This window comes from Gymnoscopelus microlampas (genome assembly GCF_963454915.1).
Source record: "Gymnoscopelus microlampas genome assembly, chromosome: 10".
Taxonomy (NCBI): domain Eukaryota; kingdom Metazoa; phylum Chordata; class Actinopteri; order Myctophiformes; family Myctophidae; genus Gymnoscopelus; species Gymnoscopelus microlampas.
In genome coordinates this window covers 19,957,805-19,977,968 of record NC_139947.1, presented here as the reverse complement: position 1 = coordinate 19,977,968, position 20,164 = coordinate 19,957,805, and the positions used below count along the sequence as shown (strand labels likewise).

General features: G+C 43.0%; 1 protein-coding gene across 1 annotated transcript; it reads left to right on the top strand.

Moving 5' to 3' along the window:
• The first annotated feature begins 884 nt into the window (after positions 1-884).
• Positions 885-19,889, top strand: rnf207b (ring finger protein 207b). The gene is made up of 17 exons (XM_084068616.1): positions 885-920; positions 1,241-1,440; positions 5,047-5,179; positions 5,742-5,886; positions 13,326-13,407; positions 13,646-13,721; positions 14,203-14,328; positions 14,728-14,774; positions 15,504-15,576; positions 16,147-16,215; positions 16,308-16,376; positions 16,950-17,074; positions 17,390-17,561; positions 17,952-18,137; positions 18,236-18,287; positions 18,780-18,897; positions 19,453-19,889. The coding sequence occupies exons 2-17, from the start codon at positions 1,250-1,252 to the stop codon at positions 19,529-19,531; spliced, it is 1,743 nt and encodes a 580-aa protein (XP_083924742.1). The 5' UTR covers positions 885-920; positions 1,241-1,249; the 3' UTR covers positions 19,532-19,889.
• The last annotated feature ends 275 nt before the right edge of the window (positions 19,890-20,164 follow it).

The window sequence follows — 20,164 nt, the reverse complement described above, 5'->3', positions numbered from 1 at the left end:
ATACAGAACTCCAGCATTGATGATGCAGAAACTGGCTATTCCCTGGAATCCTTTCAGTGGTACAACACCCCATAACACACCAAGGACTACTGCAACGATTTGCCGAAACCAGTAAATCACGTCTAAAAACTCGTCCTTCTCTTCCCAGACAGCATTGCCGTTAAATGCTTTCTTCCAAGTGTTAAGCGCTTTGCTCCATCTGGACTGCTTTATTGCATTCACCACACGCACGTCTTTATTGTTCATCATTCCCTGTTTTCACCACGGTGTGTGAAAAAGCGTCATGCAGACCAGCTATATATATGGTGTATGACGTCACAGTGACGTCACTGGACAGGGGTGCGGCATCATGCCACATGCCATGCCACACCCCTGCATAGGCAACATTGGGAAATTAATAAATTGTGTTTTTTAGCATGTTTGTCTTGTTGGTGCTATGGCTACAGGGAGAGAGGAAAGCCTGATTTATACTTCAACTTCATATGATAGTGCTGCTTATAACATTGTGTGAGCATAAATTAATTTGATTGATTGAATGAATCACATGCACCACTCAGACAAGTAAGATGGAGGCATGCGTCCTGATGGAGAGCTGCGCACTACTGATCGCACCTTTCTACTTAGACCTTGTTATGAGAGTGTAGTACATGTAGATTACCACTAGAGAGAGACGTTGGAGGGGGTCAGAGAAAGGCAACGTCTATTTCGGTCACTATAGTGTCAGTTATGAGGCATCTGATTGCCTGTCATCAGGTTACACTGCTTATTGTTCCATGGTCACATAACATGCAAGCACACGTGCACGAACACACACCCAGAACCAAGAGTTGGCTGGCTTTGACTTCGGGGCCAGAGCTGCATCCTCGTGGCTCAGTCAACTCAGGGACCCTCTGGCATACAGTGGCAACAGGAGAGCTGAGGTAAATATATCAACGTTATTCATGATTCACATGATGTCTTGGACTTGGCAGAGTCTAAGGTATTGTATTCTCTTTGGCTATTTAGTTTAGTGGGACAGCTGAGTGAGAACAATGCCTGCAGCTCTGTGAGTTGATTCCTCTTCACGAAGGAAGAGGATAATGGATTATTGATCATTGATTCTGAGATATCATGTTTTACTATTACTAAGATAGTTTTTTTAGTTTTCGTTTTTTTTTGTACATACAGCCATTTGCCAAATGGCTGTATGTTTCATGCATCTAATTATTGATTGTGAATTCTTTCCTCATCTGACTGACAGTATTTCCAGATGTCTGGTGGAATTTTCTGTCCTTTGGAAAACCTGTATGATCCAGACGGTGCCAGTTGTCACCCTTTGGTGTGCCTGTTGTGTCATGAACAGTACGAGCAGCCTTGTCTTCTGGACTGCTACCACACCTTCTGTGCCAGCTGTCTCCGTGGCAGGGCTGTGGATGGTCGCCTCACCTGTCCACTGTGTGGGTAAGATCTAAAACCATAGATGTATTAACCAGTTAAGCCCTAGTATATTTAATACCTAGTTGTACTACAGTGTAGCATGAAAATAGTGCAAATAGTAGATCTACAAGCTCACAGCACATCACATGGTGATGCGCTGTGAGCTTGAGAACATTGGGGAAAAATACAATTTTGTTGATTCTGAAGTATGGAAGTTATGGACAATGGTGGAAAGTAACTAAGTAAGTACGTTTACTCAAGTACTTTACTTGAGCACAATTGTGAGGTAGGCTACCTTTACTTGAGTATTTCCATTTTTTTAATACTTAATACTTCTACTCAACTACATCTCAGAGATAAATAGGTTTTACTCCACTGCAATTATTTGACAGCTTTGTTTACTACTTTGATTTAGATTACTAGATTTTCAGGCTGCCTTCAAATCTTGTCCTATATTGCGCCGATCAGAGCAATGGTCTCAGAGTTATGGCCATTTGAAGTGTTAAACACTGCTGTAACACTGCTGTACTGCAATTTGGGGTTTTCTGGTGTGACTTATGCCAGACCCCAGAACAGTGTTTCTGTCAAGTTTGGTGCGGAGTGGAGCATTGGTGCACCTGAGGCCCCTAGGGTCCCCTGGAGGCCACACGGCTGTTGGTGTGACTATTGTCATGGCAGACCCCTTAACAGTGTTTGTGCGAAGTGGAGTGCGGATCAGAGCAACGGTGCTCCTTGCAAGTCCATATGTTACGTTTGTGACGTCATCTGCTGTTTGACACAAATAAAAAACTTTTGGAGCATTCAACAAGTGAGTTGCGAGCCTCGCTTTGTTCTTACGTTTGTGACGTCCACCATCCAGCCACCCATCTGACCACCATCCGCTCATTACGCATTTTTTATATAGGGTTGTATTAATACAGAACATGCATTATCTGATAACTGTTGATGTATTATTATAGGTTAAGCTACCCAGCACTGCAGCACATAAAGTAATTAAAATCAGCCCCACCTTTACCAGCTGCAGCATGCAACAGTGACGAACACATTAATGCATTCCATTACAATCCAATAATATTGTTATGAAATGGACCATTCTATATAATGAGTGCTTTTACATATGATACTGTATATAGTATAGTATGTTTTGATGTCGATACCTTTGTAGTTTTACTCAAGGACATTTACTATTAACGGTATTATTGCATTGTGGTATTGCTACTTTTTATCTAATAAAGATTCTGAGTACATCCACCACTGTGTTGGATTGGAGCTACAGTAAGGCTAGCTGATGTTGACCTGTCTTCACATAGATGTGTTTTTATATGAAGAAAAAACTGTACACACTTGCATGTTGTCTATTTAATTAGCATTCATTCATTAACATTTAGAGCGAGGCCTTTGTGGTCATGAAGAAATGAAGTTAAACTCAAAATCAGGCAACAATCATACTGGGTTCATTGGTATGGTCAAAAACAAGTTTCCTGCCGTGACCAGAGGCTCATGTTCAGCATAGTGTTTACAGCCTGTAGTAGTGTAGTAGTTTTACATTATCTTATGTAAGAGTGAGGGCTGTATGAGGTCACTGGGAACCTCACACTCAGTGTTTGTGTTTTCGGCAATCCCAAGTCTATAAAACACAACAATAGCACAATCAATAATGTTGTTGTTGTTGTTGTTGTTGTTGTTGTTGTTGTTGTTGTTGTTGTTGTCGTCATCTTATATTATTAACCATTTAAACTCTAAATCATTTGTTGACTGGCTGTCCCCCAGGGGTCTATAAGCTTTTCCCCCCTCTACACCAAATCTCTTCGCCAAAAATCACAGATCTACAAGCTCACAATGTGCTGTGATGCGTTATCAGCTTGTAGGCTATTTGCGCAAACTTTGCACGACACTGTCACACGATGAAGTATAAAATATGAGATTCATTTTTGAAAACAAAAAAATAAAACAAGAGATGAAATATGGAGATGCAAGCTTTCTGCCCAACATGTAAGATAATGTGATTTTTGTTGAGAAATTGAGTCAAAGTCTTAAAGTAGCTCACATTACTTAAAGGACCACTCACTCACTTCACCCATGTTAAACCTATTCATATAATTGGTCCTCACAAAGAAATTATTATAAGATGGCACCATTTCGGTCTACTCTTTTGAATTATCAATGCAAAGCTACAGCCTTTCCAGGAAGAGAAATGCTGTAGTTTCTATAAGCTTGGAATCCCCATTGATGATGTCATTCCACAGCCCACCAATGAGATGCAGAATGACTAGACGGAAATGGTGCCATCTTATTTTGAGCATTAGTGAGGACCAAATATGAAGATAAGGTTGAAAATTGATGAAGTATGAAAAGTAGTATAAAATGTACTTGTTTAACAAAAGTAAAAGTATAAGTAATATATCAAAAGTAAAAGGGCAAAGTGCTTTTCCTTGTACAATGAAACAATACAGGCAGAAACAGTTTTTTTCTCTCTCTCTTCAAGTATTAACTGTAATTTGAACTAATATTAAATACTTAAAATAAATAAACTATACACTGACAATTAAAGAAAATCCCAAAAGCTACTGTATGTTATTACTTTACACCACCAAGCAACAATATGGCTTTAAAACTCTTAATAGAAAATTGTCAGTCTGCACTGGCAGACCTGAATTGTCAAACCAAGTCATTAAAAGATATTTTAATGTCCACATAATATTTGACTAAAGGAGATTTTGGCCTCTATATGTCTCCATGTAGTAGATTATGTGCTGTTATATTTATAGCTGACATCAATCCATGGATTGAGCTTGCAGCTATTTGTGGACATGTTATCTATGGAGACCTGGGAAACACTTGGTAATGGGAGGGGAGAGATATAGAGAACAAAAACTTGGCAGTCGATGAAGAGAATACATCCGACTGAGAGGCCCACAGGAGAAAGATTTTCTGTTTCTGTTTGGATGAAAAGCACTTTTTTGTTTTGTTGTTTTTATTCATGATACTGTACTGATTAGAGTTGTTGTGATGCCGATACCAGTATCGGAAAAGATGCCGATATTGTGTACAATGCTGGTATCGGTATCGGCGAGTATGCAATGATAATATTGCATTTATAGAAAAGTATTCTTTACTTTGAATACTTCAGTTGATGTTGCTGTTTTATACTCTTACTGTACTATTTACATTATTATTTTACTAACTTGTGGCTGCACTTTAACAACTCTTAATGGAATTGTTATTTTCCTAGTTTCTCTAAGAAAATTACGCATTGTATCGGATCGGTACTCTGTATTGGTATTGCAGGTATTGGAATCACCCTCTGAACATGTTCATGATTTTTTTAGTGCATGGATTTGCGGTCTATTGGTCTGACTCTTAAAAATAGAAGGTAAAAGAAAAACCTAGAAAACATGATATTGCAGAAATGCTACGTTATTTATTGCACTTGGACCTCAGCCTCTGTTTGTCACTGTAGGGAGATGGCGGGTAAAGCATCTTATTGACTCCATCAAGCATATCTTAACATCACTATCAGGATAAAAAAGGAATCGGGACAAATACATATACAGAGGATAGGGTTTTATTTTATTGTGTGTGTGTGTGTGTGTACGTGTGCTGATGTGTACATATTTTTTCTTCTAACAGACAACCATCTACAGTAAAAGGCTTCAGTGCGTTACCCCCTGAAGACCGTCTTCTCAAGTTCCTGGTGGACAACACCACAGACAGCGAGGAGGCCGTTCAGTGTGCCAACTGTGATTTGCAGTGCAACAAGCAGGTGTGTTCAGTGTGATGTGATGTGCAGTGCAACAAGCAGGTGTGTTCAGTGTGGTGTGCAGTGCAACAAGCAGGTGTGTAGAGTGTGATGTGATGTGCAGTGCAACAAGCAGGTGTGTTCAGTGTGATGTGCAGTGCAGTGCAACAAGCAGGTGTGTTCAATGTGATGTGCAGTGCAACAAGCAGGTGTGTTCAGTGTGATGTGCCGTGCAACAAGCAGGTGTGTTCAATGTGATGTGCCGTGCACCAAGCAGGTGCGAGTGTGACAACAAATAATGTGAAAATAGTCGATTTACAAGCTTACAACACTTGAGGTCAGGCAGCTATTGTCTTATTTTTTTTGCTTATAATGACATGCCCATAATTAGGTCAGGTATAAAGTGAGAACTCCGACCTCATGGCTAGTTGGCTACTGAAGTATTTTCATGAGTCCCACAAAGTTGACACTGGTGTGTGTGTGTGTGTGTGTGTGTGTGTGTGTGTGTGTGTGTGTGTGTGTGTGTGTGTGTGTGTGTGTGTGTGTGTGTGTGTGTGTGTGTGTGTGTGTGTGTGTGTGTGTGTAGGATGTGGATACAATGTATTATTGCAACACTTGTTGCCAGCCGCTGTGTGGCGCCTGCAGGGAGATCACCCACCGTGCCAAGATGTTCTCTCATCACGAGATCGTCTCACTGGCCAAGCGCACCAAGGAGACCCACAAGAAGTGCGGTGGGTTCACATCCTCCAGTGCACAACCATTGTACACTGTAAAATCCAGAGAATTTCACTCAGAGATTTCAGAGTTCATTTTACACTGATGATTTTACTGTTTAGGATTGGAGGTAACACATTATAGTAAGACAAATGCACATGTGAACAGGGCCGAAATTGTATCACATTTGACTTGCAATTTGTTTGTACTATTGCACTCTTCTCCTTTAATAAATAATCCAGAATAAAACTCACAACAATAAAATATAAATGCACAATAAAGTGCTTCAAGATACTCAACACGGTTTGTTCAGGGGTAATGCTGCATGTCCATATATGGGGGTAAGATGGGAAAGGGTTTGAGGCCAGTCGTCTTCGTCTTCTCTCTTCTTTCTCTCCGCCTGCAATTATAGAGATCTAGACCAGTTCACTGTGCATTTACACGATACATTTGCGTTGTCTCAGGCAGTGGTTATACAGGGATTCAACGTTGCTTGTTCGAATACTCACTCGCCAGCCAGGTTTTTACACCTGGCGCTGAGTTGGTTGCGTATGCAACGTTATCGCCACTTTCCAGTCTCAGCGCTTCTTATATGGTCTGGTCTCACTCGTCTCTCATATGGTCTGGTCTCACTCGCCTCTTCCTCCCCTTCGGTTCGATCGCTTTCTCCTCTTGGTTTCTCCTTTGAATGTAGGCACACCTCGGCTTCCAAACTCCTAGGTGGCTGGTATGTCTACTTCATCTATGCACTCCTCTACTCCGTGTCTCGGCACAACCTTCCCCTCTGCTGTCCTTCTCCTCACTGACGCCTCTGTCACTTGGGTGCTCTGTTCTCTCTTTCAAACGGTCCCGCCTCCGCTTTTGTACCTGCCAAACCACACCTCCCTCTTCTTTCATTTGTCCGTGGTGACAGTCTGTCTGGGGACATTGGCCATGACCGTGGCCTTGGGCGTGACCGCGTGACTGCCGCTCTGCCACTCAATGTCTCTCAATACATGTGACCAGGGGATCATGGGGAAAACAATTATAAACAATACAGTGCGTAATAATAATTGGTACAAAAATAATAAGATGGTGGGGTTAAATGAGGCAATTATACACATTAAGCACCAATAAAAACAAATTACAAAAGTTTTAAGAACCCCTCATTTCACCCTTGTCACATTCCCCCCTACTTTTTCGTTGGCAGTCCCTGGCAACTGGTTCTAAACGTCATGCCCGTACCTCTCAGGTGGCTGTCCTTGGTTCGCTCTTCCAGAGCGCCGCGGACCTTCAGGTTCCCTAGGACCGGGGAAAAACCCTACATAAGGCGGCCATATTGGTCCCACCGGTTCGGCTACTGGGGCAGGTTCGGGGCTCTCCATCGGTGACCTGGGGGCTATACACACTTTTAATGCATTCCTATGGATCGTTCTATCTCGCCCTCCTTTTTCAGGTCGGATCCTGTATACTAGGCCCGCATCCCCCACCCTCTCCAATACCACAAAAGGTTCTGGGTCCCACCATGGGCCCAGTTTACCTTGTCCCTGTCGGTTCCGGTTTCGTACCCACACCCTCTCTCCAGGTAACAATGGTGGCATACCGGCTCGGCGGTCATAGACCTGTTTACGCTGTCCTGCTATATGCACCATTTTTTTCTCGGCTGTCCTATACGCTGTGGCCATTCGTTTCTGGTGATCTTGCACCCAATCTCCCACTCCCATTCGATTTTGTGACAACGGTACTCCTAATGCTACATCTACCGGACGCCTCAGGTGGCGACCAAACATTAAGTACGCAGGCGCATAACCTGTCGCACCATGTTCAGTATTGTTATAAGCGTGTACTAACTCAGGTAAGTGTTCATTCCATCTGCCTTGGCGATCAGTATCTAGAGAGCGCAACATGTTCAACAGTGTTTGATTAAACCTCTCCACCCCCCCATTACCAGCTGGGTGGTAAGGGGTGGTGCGACTCTTAGTAATACCGTATGTATGACACAATTGCTGCATTAATTCGGATTCAAAATTCGGGCCTCGGTCCGAATGGAAACGAGCCGGGCAACCGAATGGCTGAATAATATGTGTCCAAAGCGCACGGACAGTCGTGGGCGCAGTTTGGTCACGCGTTGGAATAGCCCAACTGTACCTGGTGAATAAATCGGTTGCTACAAGAATATTCTGCCATGCGTCATTCGGCCTACCTAATGTGAGAAAATCAATAGCCACTACCTCCATAGGATACGATACTTCGAATGGCTGTAAGGGGGCCCTGGGCTCTATCCTGTCTTTCAGTAGGCTGCAGGCAACACAACCTCGCTGGAACTGTCGCACCGCCCCCTCCATGCCCGGCCAGTAGAACCGGCGCCGAAGCTGCGCCAAAGTCCGGTCCACTCCGGCGTGTGCCGAGGCCTCATGGAGTCCTTTCCACACCTCCTCTCGTCGCGCCCCTGGACAAACAAGCTGTAAGTAACATTCTTGTGTATGCTGATCAATCACTTGCCTATACAACACATTGTCTCTGATGCGCAACCGGTCCCACTGTCGTAACATTTGCCTGGCTTCCCGTGACCAACTCCTCTTCTCCATAAGGGTAGGCAGTTTCCTCCGCTCTACGCAACTCTTCACCATCTGGATGTCCGGATCTCGATCCTGTGTTCCCCGCCACTCAGCTCCAGCCCACCCGTCCTCTCTCTCCACCGGTGCCAACTCCACTACGGCCACTCCTACAGGTTGAACAGGGAACCTAGACAGGGCATCTGCGTTCGCATTGCTTTTTCCAGGTCGGTACTTTATATCATAGGTGAATGATGCTAGCTGGGCTGCCCAGCGCTGTTCCACCGCGCCTAGTCGAGCTGTTTGAAGATGCGCAACAGGATTGTTATCTGTATAAATCGTAAAATGAGCGCCAGTTAAGTAATCTTTAAATTTTTCGGTCACTGCCCATTTAAGTGCCAAGAGTTCTAATTTAAAGGAGCTATAATTTGCATCATTTTGTTCGGTAGGGTGTAGACTTCGGCTGGCGTAGGCGATTACTCGCTCCTGGCCATCTTGGACCTGTGCCAGAACGGCGCCGAGCCCGCGGCCACTCGCATCAGTATACACTACAAACGGTCGGTCATAATCTGCATAAGCCAGTATTGGAGCCTGCGTAAGGGCAGTTTTAAGAGCATCAAACGAGTTTTGGCATTCAGGGGACCACTCTATTTTACACTGATGGGACTTCACATCATTCGGGACTCCGATCAACAAACTATTTAACGGCCTAGCTATGGCAGCAAATGAGGACACGAAGCGGCGATAATAACCAGCCAGACCTAGAAAAGCGCGGACCTCGCGGACAGTCGAGGGTGGGTTCCAGTCTCTTACCGCAGCCAACTTTTCAGGGTCCGGGCGCACTCCCTCTTTGTCTACAACGTGGCCCAAGAACTTTACCTCCGGTTGGAGAAGCTTGCATTTATCGAGGCGCAGTTTCAATCCGTGTCTCCACAGCCGCTCGAAAACCTGGTCAAGGTGCTGCATGTGAGAGGAAAAGTCAGGAGAATATACAATAATGTCATCGAGGTACACTAATAATGACTCTGTCACCTGGCCACTCAAGCATCGCTGCATTAATCTTTGGAAGGTCGCGGGGGCGTTACATAAACCGAACGGCATACGTTGGAACTCGAACAGTCCTAAAGGGGTGGTAAACGCTGTCTTTTCTCGATCCCGAGGGTCCATACCCACCTGCCAATAACCGCTGGCCAGGTCGAGTGTGGAGAACCACTGAGCCTTGGTCAGGCTTGTTAAAGTCTCTTCAATCCGAGGTAAAGGGAAGGCATCTTTGTGCGTCACGGCATTCAGTTTACGGTAGTCGACACAGAAACGCCAGCTGCCATCTTTCTTCTTCACCAGGACAATGGGCGCTGCCCAGGGACTGCAACTCTCTTTTATCACTCCCTTGTCCAGCATGTCACTCAATAAGGTCTTCATTTCTCTATACATGGAGGGCGGCAGCGGTCGGTGCCTCTCGCGGATGGGTGCCGCGTCTCCAGTTGGTATTTGGTGTTGCACCACGTCCGTCTGCCCAAAATCTTCATTATGGACTGCAAACACCTTCTTCCATTTACACATCATCGCATGCAGCTCTTCTCTCTGCTGGTCAGGTAGGTCATCTCGCCGGGTCAACGCCTCCATCTCCTCAGGTAAGGTCTTCACGGGTCCCTCGTCTTCGATGCTCACCAGGGACACTTCCACGGCTCCGTCGGTTCCTAGGGACAGGTTCAGGTCTCGTCGTCCACGGACGTCGGCCTCCTCCACTGGATATAGCTTCCCTAACTTTTGATGTCTGCCCACGGTCACGCTATACGCGTGGGGGTTGCAGATGCGCACGGGGACTCGGCCATTACGCACGGTGACCAACGCTCGGGCCACTCCCAGATCAGTTCCTTCCGGCATGGCCTCCATCAGGGCCTCGTATTCGGCTCCATTTGGACCTTTCCAGGCACGGCCCCATACTACTAACTCACTGCGGGCGGGGACTCGGATTCTCCGTCGGCCGACAGGCCACACATAGCCCAATGCTCCGTCTTCGTGGGTCACTGCCTCCACTCTCCTACAGGCGGCAAATGCTTTTTTCCATGGTGTCCTCTCCTGTTGGCATGGAAACACAGACCTCCCAGAGAGTTTAAATAATGCATGCCACACTGCGTGGACTACGTTCATCCCAATGATCAGCGGCTCAATACAATGTTCATCTTTTACAATTACGATTCCTCTTCCCGGTATTTTCAGTCCTTCTAATTCTAAATCGAATATGGCATAGCCAGAATAGGGTAGATCAAGGCCGTTTGCTGCCCGTAGGCTAAACACCAGAGGCCCATTTTCCATTTTATCTTGCGAGAACTTTTCGTTAAACAAACTCTGCTGCATCAATGTGACTTGAGACCCCGTATCTAATAAACCCCTCATTTGGACTCCCCCCATTGTTATCCCAATTGTCGGACATTCCCCCACAAACACTTCATTGGCCCTTAACTTTTTTTGTGAACGTTGCACCTCTGCCCCCCGGACCTCGGCGACAGGTCGTACTAGTTTAACTGACTTCGGTCGGATCTACAGAATCTCGCTATATGACCCGCCTGTCTACACTGGCTACATATCGGCCTACCTCCTTCATCCCATTCGTAGCGCTGAGAGGCCGTATACCGTCGCTCAGGTGGCGGTGGAGTGCGCGCTCGTGCGTCATTGGTGCCAGTGCGGAGGAGCGGTCTGATTTCTTTCATGAGTTCCTGCGTGAATCCTTGCATTTGAGTTTTTACGTCGTCCATGATTTCCTGTTTTAATTTTTCTCTCCAAGCAGGGTCCTGAGAAGGGTAGGGGACAGAAATAGGATTAACAGCGTGGCACGTTATTTCAGTAGTTCCATGTTCAGCAGCTAACAGGTAGGCTTCTTCGCGTAAAGCAGCAAAATCTTCATCTGGGTGTCGTCGAGCATATATTTTTAAGGCTTGGCCCAGGGGGCCCTCAGCTAAACCCATAACAAACTGATCACGAAGAATGGCTTCGGAGGGAGCGGTGCTTGGGTCGTGCTGCCGCAGCCCACAAAACAGCTCTCTAAGTCTCAGGGTGTAAGTTTGTACATTCTCTCCTGCGCGCTGTGCGCACCGATAGAATAGTGAGCGCATTTCTGCGACAGAGACAGTTTCTTTATATAAAGCATCTAAGTATTTAAAAACTTTTGCCACTGTGTCGCGTTCGCCCTCCTCAACCACACTAATCTGCCGTTTAGCTTCGTTGGTTAGCGTTTTAATTATAATAGCAACTTTCCTGATTTCTGGTAGTTCCTGGGTACTTAATAATCCTCTAATCTGGTCTTTCCATTCCCTATATTTACTCTCGCCTTCTGTTCCACCAAAGATGGGTAACCATGGGGCACCGGGATACACCGCCATCATCATCATTCTGAATCCGTAAAGCAAAAAACAAAAAGCAACAAAAACAACAAAACAGTACAGTTTCTCTTAAGGGTATTCTCATGTGTTTGTTCTCAACCAGTCCTGCCGCCAACGCCAAATATGTGAACAGGGCCGAAATTGTATCACATTTGACTTGCAATTTGTTTGTACTATTGCACTCTTCTCCTTTAATAAATAATCCAGAATAAAACTCACAACAATAAAATATAAATGCACAATAAAGTGCTGGGTGCGTAATTACTGTGAGTCCTATCTGAACTAATTGTCCTGCCGACTACGCCAAATATGTGAACAGGGCCGAAATTGTATCACATTTGACTTGCAATTTGTTTGTACTATTGCACTCTTCTCCTTTAATAAATAATCCAGAATAAAACTCACAACAATAAAATATAAATGCACAATAAAGTGCTTCAAGATACTCAACACGGTTTGTTCAGGGGTAATGCTGCATGTCCATATATGGGGGTAAGATGGGAAAGGGTTTGAGGCCAGTCGTCTTCGTCTTCTCTCTTCTTTCTCTCCGCCTGCAATTATAGAGATCTAGACCAGTTCACTGTGCATTTACACGATACATTTGCGTTGTCTCAGGCAGTGGTTATACAGGGATTCAACGTTGCTTGTTCGAATACTCACTCGCCAGCCAGGTTTTTACACCTGGCGCTGAGTTGGTTGCGTATGCAACGTTATCGCCACTTTCCAGTCTCAGCGCTTCTTATATGGTCTGGTCTCACTCGTCTCTCATATGGTCTGGTCTCACTCGCCTCTTCCTCCCCTTCGGTTCGATCGCTTTCTCCTCTTGGTTTCTCCTTTGAATGTAGGCACACCTCGGCTTCCAAACTCCTAGGTGGCTGGTATGTCTACTTCATCTATGCACTCCTCTACTCCGTGTCTCGGCACAACCTTCCCCTCTGCTGTCCTTCTCCTCACTGACGCCTCTGTCACTTGGGTGCTCTGTTCTCTCTTTCAAACGGTCCCGCCTCCGCTTTTGTACCTGCCAAACCACACCTCCCTCTTCTTTCATTTGTCCGTGGTGACAGTCTGTCTGGGGACATTGGCCATGACCGTGGCCTTGGGCGTGACCGCGTGACTGCCGCTCTGCCACTCAATGTCTCTCAATACATGTGACCAGGGGATCATGGGGAAAACAATTATAAACAATACAGTGCGTAATAATAATTGGTACAAAAATAATAAGATGGTGGGGTTAAATGAGGCAATTATACACATTAAGCACCAATAAAAACAAATTACAAAAGTTTTAAGAACCCCTCATTTCACCCTTGTCACACACAGTCTGTATATATCAGAAGCTGTGAAAAGGAATAGAAAATAGAGCAGATCTCCACCTCCTGAGCACTTCCGTTTTGCCTGTGCAGTAGTGTAAATAACTCTAGCAAGTTCTGTTACTACTTAGATTCTTCTCATCACCACAGACAGACAGACAGATGCAGATCCACCCTTTATGTCCATTCATTTAGCTGAGTCTGAGGTTGTGTTTTCTCTGTGATTCCTCAGCCCTCCACCAGGAGCTGTACATTATGTTTTCCACAGAGAAGAAGTCAATGCTGTGCATCAACTGTTTCAGAGACATGCAAGTGTGAGTTTGTGTGCATATACGTGTGCGTGTGTGCGCGTGTGTGTGCGCGTGTGTGTGTGTGCATGTCAATACATATAGTATTCAATATCAATTTATATTGATACTGTATGAAGGCTTGCATGTAGGAGTGCAGTGTCATACAAATCCTACTGAAATAAGGTTGAGTAATTGTTCCATTATGTTATGTTTTGAATCAAATCAGATTCATGATTATTTAATAAGTGTTTGTTTCCCTCAGGGAGGACCGGGCACACTGCATTGATATCGAAACAGCCTATATGCAAGGTTGTGAGAAACTGGACCAAGCTGTCATCGTAAGGCGACTGCTCATTTTCTTGGCTATAGTACAGGATTTATTTGTGATTTATTTATACAACTGATTATTAGAGCACTCCATATCTTGGAAGAGCCCAATTATGTTACTGTCACTATTCTTTATTATGTATACATGTACGGTTGCGCTCAAAATTAATCAAACCCCACTGTTAATCTGGTTTATTGGCAAAATTCACAAACTGTGAACTGTACGAAATAAACAAATCATAAAAGATCTACATAAATAGCTCAACACAACTAATATGAGTTGTTTCTCCAAATTCAACACAAAATGCCACTTTTATGACTATTGGAGTGTCAGAATTATTCAAACCAGAACAACAAATATATGCAAATACTTCAACTATGATATTACTGATGGCTGTGTTTGTTTATACCAGCATTTAATTTAATACTACTTAATAATAAATGTAATACCATACTTAATAATAGCACATACCTATCACACAACCTGATCAGGCAGTCAAGGAGCTCCAGACATTAGCCCGGGAATCCATCGTCCTGCTCAAGGCCATGATCTGCGAGGTGAGAACCAACGTTGAGGATGAGGAGAGCGCCATCAGCACGTTGTTCAATAATCTCCAGGTGAGCCCAAGTACTATAAAACATAATGTGATTGAACTAAGTTGACAGCTGGAGTAATGCAGGAAGATAGTCTGTCAAAGCACTGAAATTACAGCATGACAGGAAGCATCTGAACATCTTCTGAGCACTTCTGTTTTTAATCTGCTGTAGTTTTTCACCTGAAGTGGAAAACTAACTACAAAATCAGCCCTAGGGTGAGGTTTAGACTGAAAGGCAGTTGAGTGTGTCACCACAAGGGGTCATTCATAGACATAGTATGAGAGGGCAGATGTCATAGTTCAAGAAACAAATTGTGGATTGTCTATGTGCTTGCCACAACATGAATGAAAAAAGAAGAGATCATGATTTTTGGGTGAGAACTACAGTATATTGACATAAATTCCTTATTCGCCCTTTAAGGAGAAACTGGCTGAGAGGAAGAAGATCCTGCTGAAAACAGCTCGAAGGTCAGATGGATCTACTGATTTCCAACACTCATCATTTTAGGCTCAGTGAATCACAACTCGGGGTTAAAGTGTTGCTGCAGTTAAAGCTGCAGCAACACTGGGTTCCCTGGACCCCACTTTGAGAACCACTGACATAGAAAAAAGATTGTTTGGCTCTGTTTTGCTGTAGCTAGACTGAGATCAAGTCGCTTTGCAGGTTGCTGATATACGGAAATCGTGCATACATGCGTGTGTGTGTTTGTGTGTGCATGTGTGCTAATGACCAGATACGAAATATGGGCTCTGGACTGGACCATAGGTCAATAGGCTCCGAGCATCTCCAGCCAGACTCTTGACTGACACAATTTTCAAATGCTTCCAGACTCTATATTGCATTCAGAGATTGTGCAATAGTTGTCTGGCTACACGAGACTACTCTGTGCATATCTGTAGTCCCAGATATGCACAGAGTTCCGGTTATTTTTTACATATAGCTTCGTTTGATTAGCTTGGCAGCAGATTTAAACCGGAATCATAATGAAGGATCCAAGCCAATTATAGGAAAATAAACCGGAACAGGAAATGGGTATGCCACCTTCACGTGAAGTTAGTAGCCAGTATAAATACTGGAAAACACGTGTGCATTTAACACTTGTGTCATTTTGATAGTGTTCAAATATATTTACATAAAAATCATTCTGATGCTCATAAACCACCCACCCACTCTAACTTAATACTACTGTTTTGTAGCCAGCATGAAGAGAAAGAGAGAGTTTTTAAGGAGCAGCTGTCTCACCTGGCTGCTCTGCTGCCAACCCTGCAGGTAAAGTCATCCTCTTAGTTAATAATACCCTGCACATATAATGTCCCACTGGCCCTAATCATGCACCACACAGTGGAATACTGAGTGTTAATTTAACTCACATGTAAATGTAACCAGATTTGTATACTGTCAAATTAAATTAACACTATTGATTTGACTGTATAGTGACTACACTATAGTCCGTTCTTAAGTAAAAATTATTAATCATTCAAGCATTTAGCTCTTTTGAGATTTACCCAAATGTAAAGTGCATTATAATGCATTATATGCCAGATTATAAATCAAACCATTAAAAAAAAACACATAAGGAAATGGAAATAGCGGCACTCTTTAGCTCAGATGCTCATGTTTTATTTTTAGGCTACTACAACAGGCTAACATGTTATCCTAATGTAAATGTGCACCTGAGCTAAAGTTTAGCATTTTTCGTTTTTGGAGTGCCACTATTTTCCACTTACTTTGTTTTTTATATACGTATAGTACTGAGTCTACTGACTGTAGCTCAGCACCTATCAACTTTTTTGTTAACTTCAACAGACAACATGACGTACAATCCTCTCGTCTTTCCAGGTTCACCTGGTCACGTGTTCCGCTTTTCAGAATTCAGCAAACAAGTTTGAGTTTCTGGATATGGGCTACGTAAGTCTAATAAGCAACGGTGCATTTGAATTGGTACTTGTACAGCTGTGAAGATGACGTGCATTGAGTAAACCGATGTGTTCATCACACAGCAACTGATGGAGCGGCTGAAGAAGATAGTCAAGTTGCCCCACAGACTGAGGCCGGCGCAGAGTAGCAAGGTATCTACCAAAAGACAGGATCTGAACTTGTGACTATTATGAGGAAATATCATTGAGGTTATTAAGTTGGGGAATAATGAGGAATCAAATCATGTGGATCTCGGGATCCATATGGGAATGGCGTGGCGCAAATTTGTATCTCATACTTCATGTCGCCAGCCTGTGACGCCAGTCATCTTTATAATATGTATGACCTATGACTGAATGGAGGATTTAAGTTGGCATACTGGCAGTGTGCATCTGATATTTGACACTGATCCATTTGCGAGATTATCTCAAATCACACAGACAGACACACACACACATAGACATAACCTCTTATAGATGGGTAGCCACCTACGGATCTAGTCTCGTATGGCCAGCCCTCCAATCTTGCTCATAAAATGCAGGTCTGGAGAAACTTTCATTAGAAACAATGTATTGAATGAGCGAGCAGCTCACTCGCTGGTCAAAATTGGAAAATAAATGTATTAAAACATGACCTGAGGTATAGCTTTTGTTAGTCTAGCATTACTTGGTGCAGTCGCAATGTCTGTTGTTGATTTAGTGTCTATTGTACGACTCTCTTTTCAGGTAAACACAGAGTATCGTGCAGAGTTCGCTCGTTGCCTGGAGTCCTTGTTGCTGCTTGGTCAGAGACGCTCCGTGTCCATAGCTGGCAGTGGCTCTGGATTAAGTATGGGCAACATCAATGGGCTGTGAGTTCTGATAACAAAGGTGTTAAGTACAATACGGCATAGAGCCAATTAATAATAAAGCCCCAAAAATGTAAACATACTATAAAAAGCTATAGCATTACGCAAAGGCTGCATACGTCATCCGAATCACAATATCAAATAGACATACATACACAATCACATATGCATATATTACACAATCAGATTGTGTATGTAGCCTATATGATGATGTGGTGCCTTGGTAGACCATCATCATATATCGTCAAAATCAATTGGCTAAATTAAAGATGGGCAACGAATGTCATGTAACGTTTATTCTGTTCCTGTTTCTCTCAGTCTCCAGCTGTCAGGACCCTGCCACTCCCCTGTTGGCAGTGACCTGTCCCTAGCCTCGTCTGGGGTGAGGAAACCCACCTCCCACCGTTACATCAGTACCAAGGTCCTCCTGGCCGAAGGCGGCGAGACCCCATTCGCCAATCACTGCCGCAGCTATGAGAACAGCTACAAGGTGCTAGTATTCATGCATGCTGACTGATACCGTCTAGCAACATTCTGTGGGCGTATCATGGTTTAGATCTGAACCTTATGAAACAAGTTCTGTTTCTGACGCCTTTTGGATCCAGCTGCCAGAACTGCCATAAGAGTACCGAAGAAGACTTCAAGTCAAAGTCAAAACTTTGGTTTGCCTATTAAATATGTATTGTTTTGCATTTGGCTTTGAGCTGTGGAATTTCTTCTTTTAACTTAAATCTTATTCACCATGGTCAGCGCCTCCACAACATTGGTGTGCACTCCTTCCTTTGTTTGTAGGATCTGTTCTCACACAACTTGAATTGAATTGTTCATCATTTAGCTCCAGAAACATATCTCTTACCGTCTTGTCTGTCCATCGGACCAGGCGCTGCAGATGTCCCTCCAGCAGCTAAAGGAACAGGTGCAGGAGATCCACCGTGATCTGACCAAGCACCACTCCCTGATAAAGACTGATGTAATGGCAGAGATCATGGATCACTCTCTGCAGATGGATAGACACATCTCCTCCCAGTACTCCTCCGTGGAGCTGATGAGGGCCATGTTTGAGGAGGTGAGTGGGGGAGAAGATGCTTCCCTTCTGGCATTAGTTCATTTTACGGTGAGATCAACTGTTTCACCTGTTGATCTCCTCTGTCATCCCTTAATCAGGTTTGGGAGGAGACCTTTCAGAGGGTTGCCAATGAGCAGGAAATTTATGAAGGTACTGGCTCACATTCTGCTAGTCTCAGGCCAAACATTCCTGCTATTTACAGGAATGTACATTCAAATCCTGAGTGTTAATGTAAAGGTCCTATAGACAAAATTCAGCCACTAGGTAAGGTTCCTTATTTAAAAAACAACAAAAAACAGAAGCAACATGCACAATTGCTGCCTTCAGCTTACAGATGTAAACAAAAACAATAATTTTGGACCTCACAAAAATATTATTTTTATTTCACAATCAATTATTTTTGGGAAAATCAATATTATATTATTGATTTTAAAGTAAACCATACTATTTTAAAAGCTCTGTTGATGTTTGTTTTTATTATAAGTTACATAAAATGTTATCAATATGACCTTTAACTCTGAGAGTGTACAAATGTAACCAAATGGACCTGTGAGTTACAAATGGATAAATGAACACAGGATATTACTGTGTATATAAGTTATTGCTACATAATTTATGTTCAACATACTCATCTCATAACAGCCCAGCTATATGACCTGTTGCAGTTAAAGCAAGAGAACAGATACCTGACCACTATTGCCAAACAGATTGGACCCTACATCCGATCCATTGCCAAGGTGAAGGAACGCCTTGAGCCAAGGTATTGGGACATAAATATTCCCCAACTTCAAAGCATAATGCAATAGCTTCCGTGACTGTATTATTCTCATTCTGACATGTTTTGCAGCTATTTATAGGTGTAGATTCAATGATGTCTTCAATGTTTTGAATGCTAGAATGAAAGTCACTGGGAGGTACAGATTCTATTACATCTTTATGAGATCCAAGTGATGCTTTTAGATTATATTTTCTGATATTGACATTTCTGATATAGAGTAATTTTCAGCATAAGAAAAATATATATACATAGAGAGACAGGGAAAGACATAAGACAGATCTTGAGTCAATTTTGAATCCATATGAAGCAACTCTTGTGGGCTGTATATGTTAATGTTTAATCAAAGCTACACATTGTAATGTGTATGTCCTGCCTGGGATTTGAACACTGGTCTACTGTATTAAAGAACTTCTACTGCACATGCAAGAGGATTGCAGCTTTTAAACACATGTAACTTTGAATTTTCAAATGATTCACATCAAATTCACTTTTTAAAATAATTTAAAATTGTGTGTCTATTCCCCTGCTTGTTTGCAGGCTAAAGGAGCCAAAAGAACTGAAAGATGATCGCACGGAGGCCATGCTGAAAATCTATGAAGACAGCACCATGGATTGAGTTGCTAAAATGATTCACACCTTCCTTTCACCATCTCATGTCCCATTGTAGAAAAGACATTAAAATAGTCCCAACCAGTCCAAAAATGATTTGAAAGAGGGCTGTTTTGCCTCATTTCTGTCTTCAAAACCATTTGTATTTAGTCCACCATACAGACATGGTGATGAACACATGCAAATTATTCAAATAAAACTCATTTTACTTAGTTTTAGAATCGATTTGATGAAATAATGAAATATCCCCTAAAGCACAAATGGCTTGGCCACAGCTTAAACATTTTCTGAAGCTTTAAATGTAAGGAAGTATAGATTTATTATCAAAATCAATACTATACAATTTATTGTGAGTAATCTAGCAAGTGTATGCGGTCAGTTTGTTATCTCATTAGTTATAATATCTTACCCCCAAACCCTGATTGTGTCATTATTTGTTAAGTGTAACCTTTTCTCTAAATCAGTCTGATGTTCTGAAACTAATAAGAAAAACATACATCAAAAACAAGATTTGGATCTTTTTTTTTTGCTTCCACAGTAAAACATTGTGATCTGTTGTACAAAGTACAGTGACAATAATGTTTAATTTGGTAATAGCATGCGTTTGGGTATATTTTCCCTCTGGAATACAGGACTTGTT

Bases quoted from the DNA above. Each gene is read 5' to 3' on its own strand.
- rnf207b (XM_084068616.1), top strand. From the start codon at position 1,250: ATGTCTGGTGGAATTTTCTGTCCTTTGGAAAACCTGTATGATCCAGAC. The intron at 14,329-14,727 runs GTGAGCCCAAGT...TCGCCCTTTAAG, and splicing joins CGTTGTTCAATAATCTCCAG to GAGAAACTGGCTGAGAGGAA. The intron at 18,138-18,235 runs GTGAGTGGGGGA...TCCCTTAATCAG, and splicing joins TGAGGGCCATGTTTGAGGAG to GTTTGGGAGGAGACCTTTCA.